Genomic DNA, 24,370 nt, shown 5'->3' with positions numbered 1-24,370 from the left:
CGTCTTCATGGGCACGAGGCCGGACGACGTCGGCTGCTGCTGCTGCTGCTGCTGCTGCGCTTCCGGCTGCTGCGGCTGTTGTTGCTGATGCTGCGGCGGCGCGCCGTTGCTTGCTGCTCCGCCATTCCAGGCGCCCGCTCCCAGGCCGTAGTGTCCGCCCTGCGGCTGCCCCCACGCGCTCATCGCCAGCTGGTTGAGCGAGGGGCCCTTGGGCGCACTAGGCTCCGAGGGCGGCGGCGTCGTGCCGGGCGGCGGCGCAAAGGGGTTGCGCGAGCCCGTCTTCTGCGGCAGCAGCTTGGCCGTGCTGCTCGACGAGGGCGCAGAGGTGCTGGAGGAGCTCGGCGCGAAGACGTTGGCGGAGAAGGTGGGAGCTGCGCCCGTCGGCTGCGCTTGCTGCGGCTGAGCCTGCTGCGGCTGTTGCTGCTGTTGCTGCTGTTGCTGTGGCTGCTGCGGCTGCGGCGCCGGCAACTGCGCCATGCCATTCGCGCTGAACTGGCCAAACTGCTGTTGCGCCATCTGCGGCGAGAGGCTCATGCTGGCGCGGAACGGGTTGAAGCCCGTCATTTGCGGCTGCAGGTAGCCGCCCTGCGCAAAGCCCGTGATCTGCGGCTGCATCATCTGCTGCTGCTGCGGCTGCTGCTGCTGCGTGAGAAACGGATTGAAGCCGGTGGCTTGCGGCTGCAGTTGCTGCGCGCCAAACGCAGGCATGCCGGTCATCATCTGCTGCTGCGGCATCATGCCAAAGGCCTGGCCCGTCGGCTGCGTGCCCAGGAAGCTCATCTGCGCCGGCGCCGGCTGGAAGGCGCCCGCGCCAAACTGCGCGCTGCTCGAGGGCGACGGCCCAAACATCGACTGCTGCTCCGTCTCGATGGAGTCGAAGAAGTCCTGCAGCGCCTGGTTGTTCGACGCCGGCCGCGCGACACTGGCCGACGGCTTGACCTTCTCCTCCGCCGTCGGCTCCTTGATCGTGACTGGCCGGCGAGTGAGCACGCCGCGGCGCATGCAGCCTGACTTGCTCCACTCACTCTTCTTCTTCTTGGCCGCGTCCTCGGCCGCCTTCTTGTCCTGCTCGTCTGGCTCCAGGCCCTCCGCCGCGCGCCTGTTCCTCCGGTACTCTCGCCGATTCTCCTCAAAGTTGGCGTCGTCGAGGTACTCGCCCAGCGCGCCGGCGAGGCTGATCGGCGCGTGCTTGAGATTCGGGATGGGCACGTTGAGCGAGTGGCTGGCCTTGCGCGCGGCCGAGAGATAGGCGACCACCTTTTCCGTGTGGCGCGTGAAGCGCTTGTAGATGTCGAGCGCCTTTGTCGCGTCGGGCTTGGACATCTCAAAGTAGTGCTCGAGGATGTTGATCATGCCCTCGTTGATGGCCGTGTAGAGCGCCAGCAGATCCTTGAGCGTCATGCGGAAGGCCGTGATGGTCATTTCGTCGTTGAGGTCGTCGAAGAAGAACTGCGCGAGGGACTCAGCGTGCAGCTGGGCCTGGTCTCTGACATGCGCCACTCACGCTGCACTCCAGCACCCGCCCGCACACCTTTTGCGCATTGCCCACGGCGCGCAGCAGGCCCTTCTCCACGCTCAGTGTGCGCAGCCGGTGCGCCGAGTCGCTGCCGCCGCCTGTGCGGCTCACGTCGGCCGCGCGGATGGCGTCGTGCTTCATCTCCCTGTAGTAGCCCACGCGCGAGTCGAGGTACGCCGCGTACGCCGCCAGCGAGCGCGGAGCATCTGCGCCTGGAGCGAAGCGGCATCAGCGGCAGAGCGTGCGGCGGGCCGAAGCGGCACGCACCCTGCCAGTTGCCGCCCTGCGCCACGGCACGCAGGTTGATCTTGCCCTGCTCGCTCGCCAGGTGCGAGAGGACATTGTCGACGCCGCCGTTGCGGATCAGCGTGTGGAGGACGATGAGCGACTTGAAGACGACCTGCAGTGCGCGAGACGGCAGGCGTCAGCCATCAAGCCAGGAGACAGCACGCCCGCTGCGACCGAGAGACAAGCGCCTTCTGCGGATGCGCCGAGGCAATGCGCGTAGAGCGCAAGCTCGCAACGAGCACGCTTGGCAGTGCCGCCAGCAGGCCTCCTCCGAGGCGGCTCGGCTTGCAAGTGTGACGTGGCTCTGCGCCTTGACGCTGCCTTTGCGCCTCGAGCTGCGGCCGCGCGCGACAAGCGACAGGCGCCGGATGCTGTGCAGCGGCAGGCTCTGGAAGCTCGCCTCGCTGCTGCCTGCCTGCCTGGCCATCCGCCGAGCCGATGCCCCGCAGCTCTGGACGCTCGCATCGGCGCTGCATGCTGCAGGCAGCTCTGCAGCGCAGCGATGGCCGCTGGCCTCGCCGCAGCCCTCCTTGCCATGCGCCGGAGCGCGTGCTGCGCGCCCTCGTCGCCGCCTCGCCGCGCGCCGCGCTGCTCAACGCACCGTGCTGCCCTCGCGCAGGCGGCCCGCAAGCGCGCGCAGCACATCGGCCAGGCTGCCGTCGCGCGCAAAGCTGGCGGCAATGAGCGGGTCGATGTGCTTGGCCTTTGGCGCGCCGGCCTTGGGCTTCGTCGCCGCGCGCAGCAGCTTGTCGTACGACGACATGCCGGCCCCGCAGGAGCGCCTGCGCGCTGAGGTGGGAGCGAGAGCGAGGCGGAAGAGGCGCACAGATGAGCGAGGCAGGACAGATACGAGCGAGTGCGAGAGGGACGGCGTGGGTTAGGAGAGGGTGAGGTGGAGCTGACGCTGGACGCTCGGGCATCCGCCCGCGCCGGGAAGGCGGCCGCGACAGCAAGGCGGCGCTGCAGCGGCGGCGCGGCATCGGCGCATGGCACGCCGCCTGCGCGGCGCTGTCGCCGAGGGGGCGAGCCGCGCCGATCTGGCGCCGCGCGCCGGCAAGGCGTGCCGCACGGTGACGCAGCGCCAGCCACAGGACCTCCGCAGCACCCAGCGGCATCATCGGCCCTCGCACCCTGACTCCAAGGCAAGCGTCCCTTTCCTCGCCCTTCAGCAGCAGCAGCATGGCGCGGGAGCAGGGCATTGAACACCAACACGCATCCATGCTGACTTTCCGGCGGCAGCGCACAAGGAGACGGCGATGCGTTTTTGCTGCTCTGCTGCACTTGTTGACAACATCTGTCCACCAAAGGCCTCCGAGCCAGATGGAGGCCTCTTCGCAGACCGCACCAGTTGCAGAACGGCCCAGTGGTAGCCCACAAGCTGCCGATGATAGCAACCCTGCCAGGCCGGGTGCGGAGAATGTGTGCGCAAAGCAGCAGATGCATTCCTCTCTCCTCACAGATACGTGACTTTTGTCCCGAGACTGACCGTGTTCACGAGGGCCTGCCACGCTCGCGCCGAGGCGCCGCGCAGGCTCTGCGCGCGCCGCAGCGCCGCCAGGGCGCGCGCGGCGCCGAGCAGCAGGCCGAGGAGTGCGGCGCCGGAGAGCGAGCGCAGAAGCACGGCCAGCACGGGCGACGATGCGCGCGGGACGGCCGATGAGCCGCTGGCGCTGGCGGGCAGGGGAGCGAGGTGGGAGAGATAGTCGGCGATGGCGCTGCGCTTCGACGCAAAGCCGTCCGCAGCGCGCGACGACACGCTCGACGCGGCAGCAGGCGCCAGAGTGGCGGCCGCCGGCCGGCCACTGGCAGAAGCAGACGACGAGCGGCGCGAGGAGGAGAGGCGCTCCTGCTCCTCGGCGCTGCTGCTGCGCGAGGGCAATGCCGGCCTGCGCGCTTCCGGCGCAGCTCTGCTCGTCGTCTGCTCCTCCCGAGTGCCGCCGCGCGAGCCCGACGACGACGACGACGACGCCGCCGCCGTCGCCGCAGCTGCCTCGGCGCTCGCCTCGGCGGCCCGTCTGGCCTTCTCCCGCTCGTACGTCGCGCGTGCGGCGCTGCTGGCGGTGCGCAGCCGTTCGGGACGCGCCGCGTGTGCGGCGTGTGCGCGGCCTAGCTGCGCCAGAAGAGCCTGTTTCGCAGGGGGACCTGTCAGGATGGGGGGAAGAGGGGGCCAGCGCCGAGGGGGTCTTCAGGCGTCGCGAGAGAAAAGACGTACCTCACGTGCCTCGCCGTCCAGCTCGCCGTGTGCTACCTGCGCCGCCAGCTCCCACTCATGCGCGCGTGCGCCGAGGATGTGCAGCGCGTACAGCTCGACAAACGCCTGGTGCGCCGCGCGCGACGGGCGCGCCACGTCCGGCGGCGCCACGGCCAGCGCAGAGAGGTACCAGTCGGCGAGGCTGCGTGCGGCGTGCAGTGCGGCGTCGGGCGCGGCGGGCGCGGGCGGCGGCAGGGCGAGGGCGAGCAGCAGCAGGGCGGAGAGCAGCGGCAGCGGCACGGCGAGGAGATGCAGATGCGTCGCGGGCGTCGGCGCCAGACACGGCGCCGTGCCGCCGGGCGCCGGGCGGAAGAGCTGCAGGTGCTCGGCGCACAGCGTGGCCAGCAGCGGCGGCGGCGGCAGCGCCAGGAGCGCCGCGTCGCGGCCGCACTCGGCGCGGCGAGCGGCGCCGGCGCCGTGCAGGGCGGAGAGGAGCGTGAGGCGCAGCACGGCCGCGCTGCTGAGCAGGGCGTCGCGCGCGGCAGAGGCCGGCAGCGGCGCCAGCAGCGCCAGGGCCGCATGGGTGTCGAGCAGCGCCGCGGGCGTGGGCCCGTGGTGCAGAAAGTGCTGCGTGGCGCGCCGCTGCGCCTGCCGGGCGCGCGCGAGCGGCGAGGCCGAGGAGCCCGAGACGCTGCGGGAGGCGGCGGGCGCAATGTACGAGGCCGAGAGGGGCGAGGGCGCGTATGCGGCCGACATGGCGGGCGCGGGCAGAGGACAGAGGTGGTGGTCGGGAGACGAGGTGCGACTCAAGTCAAGCTGCGTGCGTCGTGTGCAAGCTCAAGGCCGCGCGCGCGCGCGTCGCGACGACACACGCGCCTCGGGGCCGCAGCGTCTGGGCGGCTTGCTGCGCGCGGCGTGCTGCTGCGCCGGCCCTTGCCTGTCTTCGGTTGAGAGCACATCTCAAGGGAGAGAAGAAGGCAAGGTGGAGGCGCCGGCTCCTCCCTGCTGGCGAGCGTCCGTGGGAAACTGCAAGGGCGCCCGGAATGCCTATCCGCTGCCTGCCTGTGCCTGTGCCTGTGACTCTGCCTCGGCCAAGCTGCCGCCGAGCGCTGGTTGCCATGGAGATTCTTTGTCTGCGATGCTGGCAGCTGCAGTGCCAGAGCCGGAGCTCGTCGTCCCTTGCTGGCTCGAGGGGATGATCGGATCGCCGGCTGCAGCGTGTCGCCGGCGCTTTTGCGCAAGACGCGCGCGAACCGGGCCGGCAGCGCTCGCACAGCCGGGCAGCGCGAGAAGCGGCCCCGGTGCCGGCAGCCGAGCGGCAGCCGGCGGCGGCGAGACAGGCGGCGTGCCGGGTGCTGCCTCTGCCTGCTCCCCCGCACCGCGCGCGGCATGGCGCGCCCCGCACTCACTTCAGCCGCAGCCGTGCGCCGCCTGCTCCTGCCTCTCTCCGCCTCACCACCCCCTCGCAGCACCCGCACCCCACTCACGCAGCACTTGCACCCGCGCGCCATGCCCGAGGAGAAGCAGAAGATCGGCCAGCAGTTCGGCGAGGTACGCAATGCCGTCGACACCGCCGTGCTCAATGCGTATCTCGAGAGTGAGTGGGCGTGTGGGCCGCACCCGCCGCGCAGCAGAGAGAGAGAGACGGCAGCTTCGGCGCGGGGCGCGCACCTTGCTGATCCATGCCCCCGGCGCCCATCAGAGCACGTGCCGGACATCGCCGGCCCCGTGAGCGTCAAGCAGTTCTCCTTCGGCCAGTCGAACCCCACGTACATCCTCACCGACGCGCGCGGCGCGCGCTACGTGCTGCGCAAGAAGCCGCCGGGGCAGCTCGTGAGCAAGACGGCACACGCCGTCGAGCGCGAGTTCCGCGTGCTCCGCGCGCTGGGCGAGCACAATGCGCGCCTTCCGGGCAACCCGGGCAGCGGGCCGCACGACGATGAACGCCTGAAGCACGCCGATGCCGTGCCCGTGCCCAAGGTGTATGTCCTCTGTGAGGATGCAGAGGTGCTGGGCACGCCATGGTACATCATGGAGTTTGTCGAGGGCCGCATCTTTGAGGATGTGCGCATGCTCAGCATGCCCAAGGAGGAGCGCGTCGAGTGGTGAGTGGGCAGAGAGAGAGAGAGAGCGGCGTCTGTGGGAGGAGGTGGAGAGGGAGGCGGAGAGCGGAGGTGGAGAGGAGGGCATCAGCAAGGGCGGCGACTGGGAGCGGCCAAGGGGCCTTGTCGCTGCTTGCTTGTGGTGCTGGCGAGGCTGTGGCCCTTGGCTAGCAGGCAGCAGCTCACGTTCTCTCTTCCCCAAGCTATCGCTCCGCGCTGCGCACTCTCGCCGCGCTGCACCGCATCGACCCCAACGCCGTCGGGCTGGGCTCGTACGGCAAGCAGCAGGACTTCTATCCGCGGCAGCTGCGCGGCCTGGGCGGCATCTCGCAGGCGCAGGCGGCGACGAAGGACAAGGAGACGGGCAAGGCGGTGGGGCCCATTCCGGCGTTTGACGAGATTACGACGTGGCTGGGCAAGAACATGCCGAGGGACGAGAATGGCGTGAGTCGAGGCAGCTCTGAGCATTGGACGCCAAAAGAAGCACACCCAACTGACGTCGAAAGGCAGATCACGCACGGCGACTACAAGATTGACAATCTGGTGCGCCACCTTTCCTCGGCCGCCGTGCCTTAGAGTTGCCCCTCTGACGCGCCCTCGCGGGGGCCAGATCTTCCATCCCACCGAGCCGCGCATCATCGGCGTGCTGGACTGGGAGCTGTCCACGCTCGGGCACCCCTTGTCCGACGTAGCCAATCTGCTGCAGCCCTTCTCGATTGCCTGCCCCTTCCCCGAGCGCATCAACGAGCCCGAGGAGCTGCAGCGCGCGGCGGCGCGCGGCGAGATGTTCATGCTCATCGGCGGCCTCACGCCGGCGCAGAGTCCCGTGCCGCTCAAGGAGGAATGCCTGCAGGTGTACTGCGAGGCGGCGGCGCGGCCATATCCAATCGAGAACTGGGAGTTCTGCGAGGCGTGGGCTTGGTTCCGCGTACGTCCACTGCCTGCACGCTGCCCACCATGTGCGCTTGGTGCGTCTGCTGACATCGGGCCCCCTCTCCTCGCTAGCTCGCTGTCATCGTGCAAGGCATTGCCGCACGCGTCGCTCGTGGACAGGTGCGTTCCACTTTTGCTCCATGCCAGCCCTCTTGGCCCTTCCCCACTGAACGCTCGGTCCCTCTCTCTACGTGGCCACACACACACACACACACACACAGGCAAGCTCGGCACAAGCAAAGACGCACGCGTCGAAAGTGGGGCCGTGCGCGGAGAATGTGCGGCAGATCATGCGCAAGGCCAAGACGCAGGGCGCGCCGAAGCTGTAAGGGCGCGCGTATTTCGCGCTGTCCGTATGAGTGCGAGGAGGAGGCTGGGCAGGAGGAGAAAGAAAGACTGAGCGCGCGCATTCGTAATCGTCATCCTTGCATCGAGACCTCCGCGGCATGCGTGCCCCCCAGCGTGCGTGAAAGGCGGACGCACGTGTCAGGTCCTGGGCCGTGCAGTGCTGCGCAGAGGTGGGTGCAAGATGTGTGTGTGATTTGCGGTGACAGAACTAACCCCCCCCCCCCCTCCCTCCCTACCTTTCCCCGCACTGCGTTGCCCGTGGCTAGCGGCAGCAGTTCGCCTGTCCGGTTCCCTCAGGCTGATGGAGCGAGCAGCTTGTTCTGCGCAAAGACTGGGGGCGCCAGAGAGAGGCATCAGCGAGAGTCGCCTTCTCTCCCACCTCGTCTATCTCTCGCGCCTCATCGCAATGGGGGGGGGGGGGGGCAACTCACCTCTCTCGACGCCCTCTCGAAAGCCATCGCTGTCCACTCCTCTGCGTCGCTCCTCCTTCATCTCGCCTGCCTCGTCCGTGCCGCGCGAGCGCTCCAGCGCCACCGCCGGGTTGCGCACCACCCATTCCTGCCACGGGCCGCGCCACAGCTGCTGCAGCACGCCGGTGCTGCTCATGCCGCCCGTGCCCGGGATGCCGCCGCCGCCGCCTGCCGAGGCGGCGCGCGGCGGCGCGAGCGGCGAGGTGATGAGGACAAAGGTGTGCAGCGTGGGCGTGTGCAGATGCGAGAGGGTGTATTGCGGCGTGGAAAAGGAGTTGAACACTTCTTGTCTGTGCGCGCCGCGGGAAAAAGAGGGCAAGGGGTGAGGAATGTGCTCGGCAAAAAGGCGAGTGTGCTGCAATGGGCGCTGCGGAGACAGTGGAGCCGCTCTGCGCAGTGAGGCACGCCTGGCTGTGGCCATCGCCGACGTTGCCTTCAGCACGCGTACAGCCATGCGTCGGCCAAGCCTGGCTCTGCCTTGGCGCCCCTCTCTCGTCGGGGAGCTGCAAGTGCTCCATCTCCTCGCCCTCCTCCTCCTCATGCCAAGCCTCGCTCTCCAGCAGCAGCAACTCACGCGCCATTGAGTTTGCGCGCCATGTTGCGCAGACTGAACACGACGCCATACACCAGCTTGGCCTCCTCGTCGAGCGCGAGTCTTGCATTCGCCGGCCCTTGGCGCGGCTGCAGGCCTGCCTCGGCCTCGGGCGCCGCTGCCGCCACGGCACGACTGACGCCCGGCAGCAGCGTCGCGCCCGCCGCACGCGGCGCACGTGCCGCGGCGGGCGCGTCGGCGTAGTGCGCGGCCCAGTCGGCGTGGTAGAGGAGCAGGCAGGCGGGCGAGTAGATCCAGAGCGAGTAGACGCGCGGCGCCGCGGGCGACGCCTGCGCCATGGTCCTGGCGCACGAGGAGGGGTGAGGGCGTGGAGAGGAACGGGGGGAGCGGGCTCGTAGGGGTGGGGAGAGAACGGCCAGGTGTGGCGCGGGGTGAGGCAGAGGTGGTGGAGGAGCAGAGGCAAGAAGCACGCACCTGTCGCAGCCCGCGCGACTTGCGGCTGGCCTGAGCGCGCGCCGTGCGGAGGCGCACGCGGCGGCGGTGCAGGCCTCGCCCTGACCTTTGAGGCTACTCTCTCTCTCTCTCTCTCTCTCTCTCTCTCTCTCTCTCTCTCTCTCTCTCTCTCTCTCTCTCTCTCTCCTGCACAGCACGCAGCGCAGGAGCGAGACACACACGCATCAAGCAGAGGGTATGACGCATGTGCATTAGGCGTTCGCTGTATCTCAGGAAAGCACGTAGCCTGCTACAGCTCCTCCTCCATGCCCTCGCCCTGTCGCAGCAGCGCCGCAAACGCGCCCTGGCCTCCCTGTCCTGCGCCGCTCGTCTTGGCCTTTGCCTTCTTCTTCTTGTTCTTCTTGCTCTTGCCGCCTCTCAGCTCCTCCGGCACCGGCTGCGGCTCGGCAATGTTCATCGCCGCCTCCAGATCCTGCACCAGGCCGGCGCCGGCGAGCGTGTCGCGCTTCTTTGCCTTCTTCGCCCGCTTGCGCGCCGCGCCGCGGCTCTCGGCCAGGCCCGCCATCTCGGCGGCGCTGAAGAAGGCGCCCAGCTCGGCGGTGCGGCCGCGCGCCTTGGTCGCGGCGAGCGCGGGGCCCTCGGCCTTGGCGCGCTCGCGCTGCTTCCACTCGGGCTCGTTGGCGCGTGCGGCGGCGGCGGCGGCGGCGGCGGCGGCGGCGGCGGCGGCGTCGACACCCTCACCGGCGGAAGCCAGCGGCACCGCAGAGCTTGCGACGGGCGCTTCGTCGTCGGAGAGCGGCGAGAGGGCGCGCGCAGAGGAGACCTCCTCCTCGTCCGACTCCGAGTCGGACATGGGCTCCTCGGCATCCATGCCGCGGCGCCGCTTGCCCAGACTCGACGTGAAGCTCGCGTCGCCCAGCTTCGGCTTGCGCGTGCCTGGTGCAGCCGACGGCGGCGAGGGAGGCGCAGCAGGCAGTATCGGCTCCGTGTCTTCCTCCAGTGCCGTCGCCTCGTCTTCGTCGGCCTCGAGCGCCGCATAGCGTCGTTGCGGCGGCGCAGGCGCCGGCATGCGACCCACGCCGGATCCGCCGCCCAGGGCTTCGGCATCTGCCTCGCCCAGCAGTGCCGCGAGATCAAATGCGGCGTCGAAGCCCGCCACGATGCGGCTGCCGTCCAGCTCCGTCGGCGCCGTGCCATCGGCTGCGACGCTGCCGGATGCGAGCGCACTGTTCGCAGCGGCAGAGGCGCCGTGAGAGGCATGCACGGCCGGCGGCTGAGTGTAGTAGGCAATCTTGCCCATGTTCCAGTCGTGCAGCACGATGCGGGCCGTGCCTTCAATGTCCGGCACGCCGCCCTGGAAGTAGCGGTAGCACGAGCACAGTCAGCGAATTGTAGAGATCATTCGCGAGCCTGCTCTTGCGGCCGACTCACTCTCCCCAGCTTGCCACGCAGCAGTGCCACGCGCATCAGAAAGTCCTGCACGTCGCCCTCGTCAAAGCCACCTTCGATGCTGTACAGCTCCTCGAGCTGCGCCGGCGCCACTCGCGCCAGGATGGCCTGCACTGCAGGTGGGCACGATACGGCGTCAGCTACTGGCGCGCAGCCTGCAGAGCGTCTGCGTCGCCATCTCACCAGGAGTGATAGGATCGGCCACGAGCTCGACCTTGATGGTGTTGCGCAGCGCCTGCAATGCACCACTGCCGTCCTCGGGACCGAGAAACACGACGCCGGGGCAGTCGAGCAGGCGCAAGCCTTTATCCAGCACGACGCCCTGCACCACCTTTGTCGCGCCCGGCGTCGCGGCGACGGGACAGGCGCGCGAGCGCACGAGCGAGTTGACGACACTGCTCTTGCCCACGTTTGGCGCGCCAAAGACGCCCACGGTGAGGCTTGCGCGGCCGGCGTCGCGCCTGGCGTAGGCCTTGAGCAGCTGCACCAGCGCCGTGGCGCCCAGCGCCTCGGCGCCCGCACTGATCTTGCTGCCGCTGCTGCCCGACGCCGTCGGCGCGGCGGCGCGCGAGTGCGAGAGATGCGAGCGCTGCGACTGCGTCGAGGCCTTGAAGGCCAGCACGGGAAAGTCGTGCCGCAGATACTTGAGCCACGCCTCGACGTTGGCCTTGGGCACCAGGTCGATCTTGTTGAGCACCAGCACGACGCGCTTGCCGCTCGCCAGCGCCAGGCGTTCCGTCGCCAACGATCTGAGTGCGTGAACATCAGCGCCTGGCACCATGCTTCACCCCTCTGTTCGCCACGACTCACCGGCAGCCGAGCGGGTCGCGCGCATCGAGCACCTCGAGCAGCACGTCGGCCAGCTCGAGCACCTTGCGCAGCTCGCGCATGTAGGCGCGCGAGCTGCTGTCCTTGCGTCCCGTCAGCGCCGGATCGAGCGCCGCACGCGCAAAGCCCTCGAGCTCGTCTGCGTCCTGCGCCGCCGCCTCGAAGCGCGGCGGCGGCCGCGGCGCGAGGAGCTGTGCGTTGAGGGCATGCAGGCTGCTCTGCAGGTCGGCAAAGTCGGCGTCCATCACCGCATCGACGCGCTGCTGCTCCGCGTCCTCCTCCTCCTCGACATCCATCATGGCCGCGCCGCCGTTCTGTGCGGCGTACCGCTTGGCCGCCTGCAGCTTGCGGCGCGCCGTCTTGCTCAGCTGCGGCTGCGCGGCCTTGTCCTTGGCGCCGGGCAGCGGCGCGAGGCGGCGCGCCTTGAAGAACTGCGGCAGGCCCGTGTCCTTCCTGCCGCTGCCTGCGCCGCCGGCGTCGGGCAGCGCGCGGTTCGACTTGGACGGCCCGCCGCGGGCCATGGTGGAGCGATGTGTGTGGGTGGGTGTGGGTGTGGGTGTGGGAGTGTGAGGCGCAGCGTGGAGGGAAGCTCGAGGTCGCTGCTGCACAGCCCGCGCCGCCTCAAGCGCGCCGCCAACTTTTTGTGCTTACGTCAGCCGGCCGCGCTCCCACGGACCCCTAGCGGCCCCTCTCGCCTCTCTCGCCTCTTGCGGCGGCAGAGCAGCAGCGCAGCCAGTGCGTTGGGCCAGGCATCACAGAGACTCGAAGGTGCAGACGTGCGGAGAAGCGCAGAGGCTCGGCGCATGCTTGATGCTGTGTGGAGCGAGGCGCGAGGCAATCTAGAATGCGGGGTTGCAGCAGGCAGCTGCACGTGGAGAGATAAACACGCGCTGCAGCGGTGCGCCGTGATGAGAGCCGCGCGCTCGGTGCGCCTTGCCCGGCCCCTGTCCGCCTCTCCACGCTCCTCGCCACCACCTCCTCCTCGCAGCCATGCCGCTCTTCGGCGCCGCCTCCGGCCCGCCGTCGCCCACGTACAGCGCCGCATCGACGCGCGCCTCCTTCGATGCCGCCGCCGCGCCCGCCTTCGCCGGCCCGCTCATCACGCGCTCCGCCCTGCGCGCCTCGCTCGGCGCGTACGAGGAGCTGCTGGGCGCGGCAAAGGCCTACACGGCCGCCACGCTGGCCATGAGTGCCGCGTCGGCGGCGCTGGCCGGCGCACTCGAGGGCGCCGCGCGCATCAAGGGCGCACATGCCGTGGGCAGCGAGCTGCAGGCCGCCGCCGGCCTGCACCACCTCCTCGCCAACAGCCAGAGCCTCGTGGCCGACGTGCTGTGGCGCGACGTCTCCATCCCGCTCCTCGAGCGCTTCGACGCCTACCGCGCCGCCACGACGGAGCGCCAGCTGGGCTACGAGGCCGACATCCGCGCCATGTCGCAGCGCCTCAAGGCGACCGAGGAGCGCAACCTGCGCACCAAGCGCAAGAAGGAGCGCGACCTCGCCTCGTTCAAGCTGGCGCTGCGCGAGCTGCAGGAGCAGGTCGAGGCGCTCGACGAGATCAAGCGGCAGCACTACGTCGAGGTGCGCGAGGCAGAGGAGGAGGTCTGGGCCGAAATCACGGGCAAGGTGAGTGTGGCACAGCACAGCGTCGCATGCTGCTGTGTGCGTGTGGCTCACCCTCCCTCGGGCAAAGGTCTCGCATCTGCTGCGCACGCAGCTCGACCTTCACGAGCGCATCTCGTCCAAGGGCGAGTCGGACCCCGTCATCGAGAGCATGATCGCCACGGTGCCCGATCCCTTCTCGGCGTACGGCGCGCCCGCCTCGGCGGGCGAGGGCCAGATGTTCAGCGTGCTGGCGCCCGGCTCGCTGGGCCTGCTCTCGCCCGAGCCTTCGACGCCGGCGCTGGGCCTGAGCCGACAGGGCGTCACGCCGTCGGCGCACGGCCTCGGCATCGACGAAGAGGCGCCGCAGCACCGCAGAGCGGCGCCGCTCCTGCCGATGAGCGCATCCTCTGGCGCTCTCTTCGGCAGCGATGAGTCGCAAGACGACATTTTCAACGCCTCCAGCTCCTCTGCCGCCTCCGCGTCTGGCTCCGGCTCCAGCTCTGCCGCCGCCGCCGCTTCGCAGCAGCGCGACCCCGCCGCGCTGAGCACGACGGTCAGCCAGCGCCTCAAGCACGCGCTGAGCATCATCGACGAGCATGCGGCGCGTGCGGCGCGCGGCGCCACGCCGGAGCCGCACGACGAGGAGACTGCGTCGTGGGCGCAGACGGCCGAGGAGGTGGCGCAGCGACGACAGAGTCGGCACTTTGACGCCGAGCTCGAGCTGGAGGCCGAGGCGGCCGTGCAGCAGCTGCAGATGGAGCGCGAGGAGCTGCTCGAGGAGGACAGACTCGAGGCGGACGCGGAGGCCGATGACTCGACGGAGGTGCGCGCGGAGCAGGAGACGGACACGGCGGACACTAGCGTGGAGGAACAGCAACTGGCTGATGCGAACAAGGCATGATCCACCTCCCGCCACGCCCACGACACCTTGACTTCGCTCGCTGCCCCACGATTCGACATACCACCTCGCGCTCGCATTCGCAGATACCCTTCATTCACGACGAGACACGACAAGCACTGGCGCTCTAATCTGATCTGATACACGATGAGGCCTTCTTTGCAAAAGGACACGTGGCGACGGGGTCTGGAGGGCAGAGCGACTGGAGGGGCGGAGCGTCGGGAGGCAGAGCGACTGGAAGACAGTGCGTGAGTCGACTGCGTTGCAAGGGCACGACGACGAGCACGCACGGTCTCAGATAGGCCTCGACAGCTTGACCCACTGCTCCCACACCGCTCGAGGGGTGCGCTGCGTCTCCACCTTCTGCGAGAAGCGCGCAAAGAGCGTCTCCTTGGTCACGAGTCTCCGGTTGCGCTGTTCTTCGTAGCCGGCAGCTAGCAGAACGACGTTCTCTTCCTCATACCACCGGCAGCCGGACTTGGAGCGCAGCTTCTGCAGCACTGACGCAGTAGAGCGCTCCCGCGGCCGGCCTCGAGGCTCCTCGCTTGCCAGAGCGCGTGCCGCAGTGCGTGCTGCGCGGCCGCGGGCGGCGTGCCCGCTGCGCCTGTTGCGCTTGCGCTTGCGGGGAGGCAGGATGCCGTCTTCGTCGTCGGAGGAGACGGACGCGACTGACGCAGCGAGCGGCGTCGGACTGCCCGCGGAGCTCAGAGTCGAGCTGGCCGTGCGTGGCAGGAGTGCGTCTGCGGCACCTGGTCGTGCCGGATTGATGCGCAGCTGATCGAGCGTGCCGACGGTGCTGGCCAGCTCGCCTCGAGACGTGTTGCTGGGCGGCTCCACGCCGCGCTGCCACTCTCTGACGCCGTCGTTGCTGCTATGGGACTTGCCAGCACAGTCCTTGCTGGCCTGCACCTCCGCTGGGCCGATCACATCAGTCGAAGGGCTCGCTGCATGTGAGCATGTCACACTTACCCGCAGCAGGTGGCCGACGCCCGTCAAGGCGCAGCAGCACCTTGTAGTCCAGCGAGAGGGACGCGAGCAGCTTGTCAATGAGCTCAGGCTCTGCCTCAATGGTCACAGCAGCAACATCACCCATGCTGAGCGGGTGAGAAAGGCTAGGGGGGGGGGGGTCGAGGTGGAGGTGAAATGGAGACAAGGCCTCGCACGGCGTAGCGTTGCATCACATGGCACGATGCCAGCACGGCGTGCGGCAGATGCGGTCTCGCTGGCTGATTGATTTCATCTATTGCCCCTCTTTTGCGCGCTCAGGGGTTGAAGAACTCATATGCGGGCGCTCCCGGCTGCGCGATGTCGAGCAGCTTGGTGTCCGCAGCCTCCTCGACGGGCGCGACGCTGACCTCGGCAAAGCCGAGCGAGCGCCTCATGTACGCGTCCACCTCCCCGAGCGTCTTGCTCTCGTCGAACGGCAGCAGGCGGTTGAAGGCGAGGTCGGCGCCGAACTCGGCGATGCGCTTCTGCTCGAGCAGGGTGTCATTCAGCAATGTTCTCTCGCGGCACGAGCATCGGCCACAACTCACCTTGAAGCTCATCACAAACGGCATCACGCGCTTGTCCTTCAGCATACCGGCGTCGGCAAGCGCCTTGCGCACGCCCGCGTCGTCGACGCCCGTGCTGGCGTCGTAGTTGTCCTTGACGGCCTGCACGGCCTGGTCCTGCCACGCCGGGAAGCCCTTGGCGACAAAGATGCGCACGCCGCGCGGCGCCTTTTCGTTGTACGCATTGGCCGCGGCGTCCTTGCCCTTGGCCTTCTTCTTGATGAGCACGGCCTCGGCGTCGCGCACCGTCTTTGTGAGGCCGCGCACGTAGGCGGCGGCGTCGGAGAGCGCCTTGTCGACGGGCGCCGACGGCTGTGGCCAGCGCGCCGTCTGCACGCTCGCCGCCTCGCCGAGCGTCTTGCGCCAGAGCTGCTCGGCGAAGTGCGGCGCAATGGGCGCCATGAGCAGCGACTGCAGGCGCACCCACTGCACGACGAGGTCGTGGTGCATGCCCACGTCGCTCGTCGCCTCGCGGTAGAGGTCGCGCGCCGACTGCAGGTCGTAGAAGCTGTGCTTGAGCGCCACGCGGTACAGCGACTGCTCGTAGCTCTGCTCCGCCGAGGCAAGCAGCTCGTTCATGTCGTTCTCAAACGCACGGTCCCAGAAGGCGTCGCGCGCCCCCGTGCGCAGCTTGCCCTTGTCCTCGCCCAGCGTCTGCTCGCACCACTCGAGCAGCGTAAAGAGACGCAGAATGTTGGCGTTGGCCGTCTTCTCCTCGAAGTTGGCGTCCTCGATGCCGTCGCCGGCGTCGGCGAGGCTGATGCGCGTCGCGTCGGCGCCGAACTTGTCGACGGCCTGGCGCATCGTCAGCACGTTGCCCGTGCTCTTGCTCATCTTCTTGCCGTTGAGCATGAGGTGGCCGTTGATGCGCATCGCCTTGGGCCAGTGCTGCTCGGGGAAGAGTGCCGCGTGCGTGTACACGCAGAACGTCAGGTGGTTGGGGATGAGGTCCTTGCCGCTGGAGCGCAGGTCGAAGGGGTAGAAGTAGCGGAACTCGCGCCGCAGCGTCTCGAGCTTCTCGCCGGGGATGGCGCTGCCCTCGGGCAGCTTGGCGTCGCCGAGGATGTAGTCCCACGCCTCGTCGGTCAGGTCCTTGGCCTCGATGCCGAGCGGGCCCACCTGCGAGCCGTCGACGACGCCGCCCTGCAGCATGTGCGCGACGGTGTAGTACGCCATGTAGATCGTCGAGTCGCTGAGACTCTCGACGAGGAACTGCTCGTCCCACGGCAGCTTCGAGCCGAGGCCGTAGCTGCGCGCACACGCCCACTGGTGCAGCCAGTCAAGCACGCCCTCGAAGCCGTTGCGCGTCTCGGCGCCAAACGTCTCCATGTTCTTGACCAGCCTGGCGGAGGAGGGTGTCAGCACAGGTGCGGCAGAGGTGCCTTCGCCGCCCGCCACTCACTTCTTGGCCTGCTCCTTCCACGACTCCTCTCCGTAGTCGATGTACCACTGGTCGTACAGCGCCACGACGCACTCGTCGGCACTGCGGCTGACGATGCGGCCCTCGGGCTCGGCGTAGGGAAAGGCGAGGCCCTGCTGGATCATGTCGGCGCGCACCTTTGGCTTGGCCTCCTGCACCGTCAGGCCCTTGTACTCGCCCGCCAGCATGACGCCCGAGTAGAAGCCCTCCTTGTACGTCAGGTCCTTGGCCTCGGCCAGCTGCACCTTGTCCTTGGGCGACTGGATCTTCATCTGCTTGCACAGGAACTCGGCGGCCATGTCGCCGTACGAGGGCGTGCGCAGCACCGGGAACGGGTCCAGCGCTGCCCACGAGGGGTCGATCTTGTAGTACTCGGCCTTCTTGCGCAGCTCCATCAGCGTCGCGTAGTCGTCGGGCGAGTCGCTCGGCACCGACGTCACGACACCCGTGCCCTTGGTCGCCAGCACCGTCTCCATCGGCAGCACATACACCTCGCCGTAGTGCGCAAAGGGCGCCTTGATCTTGGTGCCGACGAGCTTGGCGCCGTCGAGCGTCGCCAGGCACTCGACGCGGCCCTTCTCCGACGTCGTGCCCTGGTAGGCCATGTTGCGCGCCGCACGCTCTGTGCAGACGTACACGTTCGTGTCGTTGATGGCGTACAGGCCGTAGGGGATGGCCGGGCCGACGTAGCAGTTCGTCTGGCCGTACCTAGGACAGCACGCTCAGCCGCAGCACGTGTGCGCGTCGGCCGCGGCACTCACATCGTCTCGGGGCGCAGCGTGGCGGCGACAAAGTACACCTTCTTGCCCTGCACCTTCTGGTCCACCTCGGGCGCGGCCAGGCCGCTCCACTGCACGACCTCCATCTTCAGCGCCGTGTACTCCTGCGGGCCGAGCGCCTCGCCCTCGGAGCGGTCGTGGTCCATGCACGGCTGGCCGTCCTTGGGGCTGTAGATGGTGTAGCGCTCGCCGAACTTGATCTTGTTGGCCTCGCGCAGCTTGTTCATCTGCCAGCGCACAAACGAGTCGTAGTACGGGTTCACGTCCGTCGTGAGGAAGGCGCGGCGCCAGTCGATACGCGCGCCGAGCGCGGTGCAGTCGGCCTGGCCGGAGGATTAGCTGCGAGGCACTGTCATGCGTGGGCGACACTCACCTGCGAGATCGGCGGGTAGTAGGACAGCCAGTGCCGAGCGTCGGCAAACTTGGCAATCTCTGCCCGCGGCACGCCCGTCGCCTCCATGATCTGGAACTGGTACTTGAGGCCGGTGCTCTTGGCCGCGACCTTGCCCTTGGTGGCCTTGGCCGCGTTGCTCTGCGTCACGCTCGACGTCGACGGCGTGGCGCTCGGCTCCGGCTGCTCCTCTGCGTCGGGCTTGTAGCCCGAGAAGTCCTCGCCGAAGAGCTCAATCTCGCGCTTGAGCTTGTCTGCGCACGCCTGCGAGGCGATCAGAGCTGCAGGGGGCTCGGTGCTGCAGGGCACTCACCGGGATGGGCATGCCGGTGCAGTGGAACGCCCACGGGAAGAGCGCACGCTTGCCGCGCATGCGCTCGTAGCCCGTGGCGAACTCGACCTTGGACAGCGAAAAGGCGTGGCCGAGGTGCAGCGAGCCGTTGGCATAGGCGTAGGGAAAGGTGAAGAGCATCTTGGGGTACTTGGCGCGGATCTCCTCGGGACTCATGTCCTCGAGCCCGGCCTCGGTCTGCATTGGCGAGTCGACCTCGAAGTGCTTGGCGGCCGCCCACTCGGCCTGGAACGTCTTTTCCAGCTCCGTCAGGCGGTCACGCTTGCCCGTCTGTGGGCAGGTCTCAGTCAGCTGCCGCGGGAGCAGAGCGGGCGCACGCCAGGTACGCACGTTCTCAAACTGCAGCATCGGGCCCTTGTCGGCCTCGGCGGACGCCATCTTGGCGGCGGCGAAGCAGCGGACGGAGGCGCGGGGCGGGGCGGCGCGAGGCAGCAGCAGGCGGCCCTGCGAGGCGGGCACGCGGCGGCAGAGAGAGAGAGGGCGGAGCAGCGCGGGCGAGAGCGGGGCTGACGCAGCAAAGAGCGTCGTGGTGAGAGGCGCAAGACTCGACAACGTCGAGCAGCAGAGGAGGGTGGTGGTGGTGAGGGGCGAAGCAGGAGAGTCGAGTCTTCTCGCCCGGCGCGGCGCAGCGGGAGGCCTCCTCGGCCATTTTGGCGCGTCACGTGCGCGGCGGAACCAGGCCTCCGCACGGGCCGCGCCCAGTCCCACGCTCAGGGCGCAGGTCTCGGCCGGTACCAGCACGCGGCGCCAGCTGGACCCCACCTCACCCTCTTGCTGCTCGGCCATCTTCACCACCATCCTCTCGGCGCTTCACCCTCCAGCGCATACCTGCGCTGCCCTGCCGCGCCCATGTCGCGCACAGCTGCGGCCGCCCGGCCGCGCGACGGCGGCGCTGCAGAGGCGGCAGCGGCATCGTCGGCCGCCGGCTCCTCGGCCGCCGCAGCCGGCGGTGCCGCGGGCGCCGTGTCGGCGCTCGAGGTGCTCTCGGCGCCCGTCGAGCCGCCGCCATGGCGCCCACGCCTGCATGCGGGCAGCGCAGCCGCCGGCATCCCCGACTACTACCCGCCGCAGCCGAACAACGACGAGGAGAACGAGGGCTACATCCGGCACGGCATCACGCCGCGCCCCGCCGTGGGCAACGAGACGATGACGGCGCACGACATGATCTACGACCGCATCCGCGGCGCCGGCGTGCTCGAGCTGCTCGGCAGTCTCTTTGGCGAGGTGCTGCTGCGCCGCGAGGAGCTGCAGCGCGAGCGCATCGCGGCGCCCACGCACCGCCCGCCGCCGCGCGTCACGCTCAACGAGGTCAAGCTGGCCGCCTACATCAAGGATCTCGCAGACCCCGACGTGCCGCTGCAGCGCCTGGCACGCAGCGTGCCGCACGGCTACCGCGGCGAGCGCATGCTCGACATGCTCTGGAGCGGCTCGGCCACGCCGCCGGCGGCCATCGGCGCCACTGCCGCCGCGGCCGTCGCGGCCAGCCGCGCATCGGCGCCGCGCGAGCCCGTCGAGGTGCATCGTGCCGTCTGGTTCATCCGAGTGGTCGGAGCGACTGAGATCGTGAGTGGGCGGAGTGGGTTGCGTGTGTGTGCCGAGGTGCCTGGTGCTTAAACTCCTGCGCCTTCAGACCTCGTCGCGCTCGCGCCAGAACAGCAACTATACGGGCGAGTGGACAAACGTGTTCGCGGGCTGGATGCGCAAGCAGCTCTCCGAGCTCAACGTCGGCACACCCGGCGGCAACGCGCCCTCGTCGCCCACGGTCGGCACGGGGCGGGCCGGCTTGGCAGCACGCACTGTGTCGGGCCTCGGTGGCCCAGCAGCCGGGAGCAGCACGCCGCGCGAGTCGTTGGTGCTGCAGACGCCCGACCTGGAGCGCCGATGGACCGCCAAGTGGGCGTACAGCCTCTCGCTGGCTCGTGCGCTCGCAGCACAGTCGCTGCTCGATCTGCGCGTGCTGGCGCGCTGGGCATTCGAGCTCATCGGCAGTGCCTCGCTGCCTCAGCTGCCGTTCGTCGTCTCGCTGGCTCAGGAGCACGTGCACCTCTGTCCCTCTTCGTACGCGCTAGCCCACGCTCTCATCGAGGGCGCCGCCTCGCGCATTGTGGAGCTCGAGCGCGTGCGCGGCGGCGCAGTGGCGACGCGCATGGCGGAGCAGCTCGGAGCGCTGCTGCGCTATGCCTTTGACGCGGCGCCGGAGACGTTTGTGGCGCCCGCGCTGTGGGCCAAGCATGGCGCCGTGCTGCGCCGCACGCTCTCGGCAGGTGCAGGCGCAGCAGAGTCCTCGGCGCGCGCGGCGCAGCGCGAGGCGGACCTCGAGCATCTCGAAGCCAGGAACAAGCAGGCGCTGCTGACGGAGGAGGCAGCGCGTACGCGGACCGGCTCGCGTGAGGGCGGAGACATTGAGGTCAGTGGATCCGCGCGCCCGGAACCGCCTTGGGCTGGACTGACTCTTATAACCAGCTGCTGGACAACTTCTCCGCCTCGAGCGACCTCGAGGCGCTCTGCGCTGCGTACTTTGCGCAGGACAGCGGCGGACGGTCGCTGTCCGCCAAGCTGGACACGCTGCTGATCTGGGCCACGACGGCGTGGCGCAGCGGGCTGCACCGGCCGTGGCTGGCGGCGCAGCTGATACAGATGCTCTTCGACGACGACTACGAGACGTCGCACGGCTCCGCGACGAGCGAGCGGCCCTCTAAGCACTCGCGCTCCAGCGGCGCGTCCTTCGACCTCGACTTCTTCCTCTTCCGCTGGCTCTCCTCTGTCGATGCAGCCCAGTCGGGCGCGCCGCAGAACGGCGCAGTGCTGCACTCGCATCAAGACTCGCTTGCCTCCGTCGAGCTCACCAACGTCATCATCACGTTTGGCGAGCTGATCCGACACGGCTGCTTCTCGTTTGCCAAGTACCTGCAGCGCCTCACGGCACGCGGCATGACAGCCACCTCCTCGCATTCCAATGGCGAACGCAGCAGCGACTCGAACGGCGCCACACAGCCGGCCCACGAGGACACGCTGCACTCGCGACTGCTGCGTTCGCTGCCGGTGCACCGCATGAGCACGCCGCTGTCGCACCAGCGGCGCGCAGCGATTTATGGCATGCGCCCCACCGAGTCGCACGAAGAGGCGGCCGAGCGGCGTGCCGTGCGTGAGCTGCACGCGGCCATGTCATGGCTCTTCGCGGCGCCGGGTGCGCTTGCCCAGAGCCCCGACATCGAGCCAGCGGACGCCACGGCTCTCATCGAGCAGGTGCCGCACCTCTGGAGCGCTTCGCGCTACGTGCGCGTACGCGTCATTAGCTCGCGCATCCTGCCCGCGGCGAAGCAGCTCGGCGAGGCTCTGAGTGCAGACCGCTACGTCGTGCTTGCGCGCTTCATGTCCGAGGCGCGCGACTTTGTCTCTCTGGCAGATGTAAGTGCTGCCTGCTTGTCGCCCATGTTTCTTGCGCCTGACACCGCACCAGCTCGTGACGTCGCTGCTGCGCAGCCTCTTCGCCCGCGACGACGCAGCGCTGGCTGCAGCGCTGTTCAGCACCATCACCGAGCACTCGGCCATCTGGTCCAGCCTGCGCTCGATGCCGGCGCTTGTGGACGCCATCAACTCGGTCTACTCCTTCGCGCTCGCTGCGGGCCGAGAGCGCGTGGCCGAGGCCTGCCGCATCTCGCGCCGTTCCCTCGCCGCGCTCGGTGTCGCCGGCATCGCGAATTCGACACAGCACTCCGTCAAGGACGAAGAGCCAGACGCAGCACCGAGTGCCAGCCCGGCAGAGGTCGAGAGCGTGGTGCAGGAGGCACTGCGGCTCTCGGCAGTCGACGCGGCCACCGACGCGGCACTCGTCGACCGCCTGCGCGCTTGCGGCCTCTCACCGCCTGTGCTCGGGCGCGCAGTGATGCAAGGTGCCCTGACTGCGCTGGCTGCTGGCACGTCCGGAGAGGCCTCGGCAAACGTGCTGCATCTCGTGCGGCTCGTTCAGCAGCTCGGCCGGGCCGCACACGTCGCCCTCGGATCCGCCTTGCGCGACTGGACGGTCGCACACGTCAACGATGCTGCGACGCCGCCCGAGGCTGCCCGCGGAGGCCTGGCTGCCTTTCTGCTGCACACCGTCAGCCTCGGCTGGATGGACGTTGGCGAGCTGCTCAACGGCTTTGTGGTGCCGTGCGTGGCCGAGACGGCACGCGCTTCGGCGGACAGCGCTGCCGATCCGACGTTTCCCGCCCTACTGGAGACGTGCCTGCTCGTCGCCCGCACGCTCTTGCTCACGCGCGAGCACGGCTCGAGCCTGCCGCTCTCACTGCAGGTGCTGCACCACCTTGGCGCGCGCCGCACCGAGCTGCTCGAGTCCGAGTCGGTCATGCTCGTCTACCAGCTCGTGGCGTATCTCGCCGTCATGCCGTGCGGCACGCCCACGGCGCCTGCAGCCGTGCAGGCGGCGTCCGGGCTCTGCGACGATCTGCTCGCCTCGCCCAAGTTCCAGACGGCGACGTGCTCGCGGCACCGGCTGCTCGCCGGCGCGATCCGCGAGGTGGGCAAGTCTGCCTGGGGCGTCGACGTGCCGTCTGCCTTTGAGCGCATCTTCGGCACGCTCGATCCCAACGGCCTGATCCGCGTCGCGCCGCTGGAGCTCGACTGTGCCGTGGTGCTCGACCATCTCGACCCGTGGCGCTCGCTGCAGGCCGTCGTCGAGCTGACGTTCATCATCGAGCGCCTACAGACGGTCGAGGCCAGCTCACAGGCGCGCGCGCAGGCCAAGCTCTCGAGCCTGGCTGCGTGCGTGTTCGAGCCGTTTTTCCTCGGCGAGCATGCCGAGCTCGGGCTGGAGCTGCTGCGCGAGACGAAGAACGTCGACTTCATGGCGCGCATCGTCGACATTGGCATGCGCGAGCTGCTCGAGCGCCTCACAGACGTGCCCAGCGAGTCAGAGCGGCGCGCCGAGGCGCTCCTCGGCGCTCTCGCTGCCGTGGCCATCTGCGGCGAGCGCCCTGCCCTCGTGTGCGGCAGCACTGACTCGACGAATCGTCTCGTCTTTCACATTGCCGACTGGCTCGAGACGCTCGTGCAGCGCAGCCACGCCTCGGCGCCGGTCGGCGCGGATCTGCGCGGGCTCGCACTGCGGCTCAAGGTGCTACACCTGCTGCTGCGCGTCTCGAACCTCTGGACCCCGGCTAACAAGGCCGTGGCGCCACGGCTCATCGGCTCGCTGCTGCAGCTCGCCATCGCACACGGCGCAGCAGAGGAGGACGAGGCGCTCTTTGCGGCGCTGCTGGATGCGTGCATCAGTGTGCTCGACGAGCTGCCCAGCGACGCAAACACGCAGGCGCTCGCTGCACTCGGCGCCGCCTGTCCCGCCGACAGCCTGCTCTTCGATGTGCGCGGCCACCAGCTGCCCGCACGCAACACCGTGCGTCTGGCGCGCCTGCTTCCGCTGCCGGCGCTCTCGGCACCGGGCGCGGCTGGCAGCAGTCTGGTGCTGGCGCGCAGCGCAAACGCGGCCCTGTCGCTCGGCAGCTGGACCGCCGTGGCGGACAGGCCGTGGGAGCTGCACGACCACGTCGATCCGAGCAGCGTCCCTGGCGCGCCAAACGGCGCGGCTGCCAGTGCGCTGCCGACGGGAGGCGCACGGCCCGCTGCCGCTGCAGCTGTGCAGTCCGAGCTCGGCTACGCCGCGACGCCGCTGACAAACGCCGGTGCGCTTCCTCTCGGCCTCTTTGCCGCGCACAAGACGCGCGACCGCGTGCCGTCGTCGCTGTACGCAATCAGCGCGCCGGTGCGGCAGGACGGCAACGGCAACTCGGTCGCCTCGACGCCACGCGCCGCGCCGCTCGAGGAGCCGCGGGCATCTGCGGCCGACGAGGCGCGCCTCGGCTGGGCCGCGTACGAGTCGGAGCGCACGTATGGCGACGGCGTCGGCGGCGAGCCGGCTGCCGCTCGCGATGCGCGCCGCGCGGTGGACCTGCTGCCGTTCTTCGTCGCTGCCGACGATGACGCCGATGCGGCAGCGAGCAAGGCGGCAACGCTGCCGCCGGAGCTGCGGCGCGCAGATGAGATACTGCGACAGCAGGAGCTCGACAAGGAGCGCATCCGCGCCGAGGCCGACGAGGCGCGCGAGCGGCAGGCGCGCAAGCGCAAAGAGCCGCCCAAGGAGGAGGCGGCGCCGGGCGGCGACGTGCTGATGAGCTCGACGAAGAGCAGTCCGAAGACGGTCAAGGCGCGGCCCAAGGCGGGCGCGGCCGCGCGGCGCAAGTGACTG

General features: G+C 69.4%; 8 protein-coding genes across 8 annotated transcripts; 3 read left to right on the top strand and 5 right to left on the bottom strand.

Annotated features, from left to right (window-relative positions):
- Window positions 1-516: 516 nt before the first annotated feature.
- On the bottom strand, window positions 517-2,567 carry FA09DRAFT_282990 (ANTH-domain-containing protein; the record flags this gene model as incomplete). Its single annotated transcript, XM_025739839.1, has 5 exons — window positions 517-971; window positions 1,026-1,449; window positions 1,505-1,728; window positions 1,784-1,916; window positions 2,406-2,567. Coding segments are annotated over 5 exons (1,398 nt in total), but the record flags the coding sequence as incomplete, so codon positions are not given.
- Window positions 2,568-5,462: 2,895 nt separating this feature from the next.
- Window positions 5,463-7,436, top strand: FA09DRAFT_330633 (APH-domain-containing protein). The gene is made up of 7 exons (XM_025742677.1): window positions 5,463-5,592; window positions 5,698-6,100; window positions 6,301-6,541; window positions 6,608-6,640; window positions 6,708-7,025; window positions 7,103-7,150; window positions 7,252-7,436. The coding sequence occupies exons 1-7, from the start codon at window positions 5,505-5,507 to the stop codon at window positions 7,357-7,359; spliced, it is 1,239 nt and encodes a 412-aa protein (XP_025597762.1). The 5' UTR covers window positions 5,463-5,504; the 3' UTR covers window positions 7,360-7,436.
- Window positions 7,437-7,605: 169 nt separating this feature from the next.
- On the bottom strand, window positions 7,606-8,849 carry FA09DRAFT_330632 (hypothetical protein). Its single transcript, XM_025742676.1, has 3 exons — window positions 8,423-8,849; window positions 7,810-8,138; window positions 7,606-7,709 (listed from the first exon to the last, which is right to left on the bottom strand). The coding sequence occupies exons 1-3, from the start codon at window positions 8,737-8,739 to the stop codon at window positions 7,672-7,674; spliced, it is 684 nt and encodes a 227-aa protein (XP_025597761.1). The 5' UTR covers window positions 8,740-8,849; the 3' UTR covers window positions 7,606-7,671.
- Window positions 8,850-9,143: 294 nt separating this feature from the next.
- On the bottom strand, window positions 9,144-11,652 carry FA09DRAFT_339475 (hypothetical protein; the record flags this gene model as incomplete). Its single annotated transcript, XM_025744222.1, has 4 exons — window positions 9,144-10,208; window positions 10,286-10,416; window positions 10,487-11,052; window positions 11,114-11,652. The coding sequence occupies 4 exons, from the start codon at window positions 11,650-11,652 to the stop codon at window positions 9,144-9,146; spliced, it is 2,301 nt and encodes a 766-aa protein (XP_025597760.1).
- Window positions 11,653-12,100: 448 nt separating this feature from the next.
- On the top strand, window positions 12,101-14,033 carry FA09DRAFT_330630 (hypothetical protein). The gene is made up of 2 exons (XM_025742675.1): window positions 12,101-12,754; window positions 12,822-14,033. The coding sequence occupies exons 1-2, from the start codon at window positions 12,122-12,124 to the stop codon at window positions 13,632-13,634; spliced, it is 1,446 nt and encodes a 481-aa protein (XP_025597759.1). The 5' UTR covers window positions 12,101-12,121; the 3' UTR covers window positions 13,635-14,033.
- FA09DRAFT_361282 (hypothetical protein) lies at window positions 13,926-14,724 on the bottom strand (the record flags this gene model as incomplete). Its single annotated transcript, XM_025745336.1, has 2 exons — window positions 13,926-14,545; window positions 14,601-14,724. The coding sequence occupies 2 exons, from the start codon at window positions 14,722-14,724 to the stop codon at window positions 13,926-13,928; spliced, it is 744 nt and encodes a 247-aa protein (XP_025597758.1).
- Window positions 14,725-14,879: 155 nt separating this feature from the next.
- On the bottom strand, window positions 14,880-18,714 carry FA09DRAFT_319857 (leucyl-tRNA synthetase). Its single transcript, XM_025740958.1, has 7 exons — window positions 18,457-18,714; window positions 18,088-18,396; window positions 17,757-18,038; window positions 17,366-17,706; window positions 16,587-17,312; window positions 15,167-16,526; window positions 14,880-15,103 (listed from the first exon to the last, which is right to left on the bottom strand). Exons 1-7 carry the CDS (start codon window positions 18,502-18,504, stop codon window positions 14,894-14,896), a joined length of 3,276 nt encoding a protein of 1,091 aa, XP_025597757.1. The 5' UTR covers window positions 18,505-18,714; the 3' UTR covers window positions 14,880-14,893.
- Window positions 18,715-18,975: 261 nt separating this feature from the next.
- FA09DRAFT_346357 (hypothetical protein) lies at window positions 18,976-24,367 on the top strand (the record flags this gene model as incomplete). Its single annotated transcript, XM_025744746.1, has 4 exons — window positions 18,976-19,689; window positions 19,757-20,533; window positions 20,590-21,534; window positions 21,587-24,367. 4 exons carry the CDS (start codon window positions 18,976-18,978, stop codon window positions 24,365-24,367), a joined length of 5,217 nt encoding a protein of 1,738 aa, XP_025597756.1.
- Window positions 24,368-24,370: the final 3 nt, after the last annotated feature.

Source organism: Tilletiopsis washingtonensis, assembly GCF_003144115.1.
Source record: "Tilletiopsis washingtonensis strain MCA 4186 unplaced genomic scaffold FA09scaffold_13, whole genome shotgun sequence".
NCBI classification, from domain to species: domain Eukaryota; kingdom Fungi; phylum Basidiomycota; class Exobasidiomycetes; order Entylomatales; genus Tilletiopsis; species Tilletiopsis washingtonensis.
Note: the sequence above shows the minus strand (reverse complement) of the source record. Positions and strands in the feature narration are given on the sequence as shown.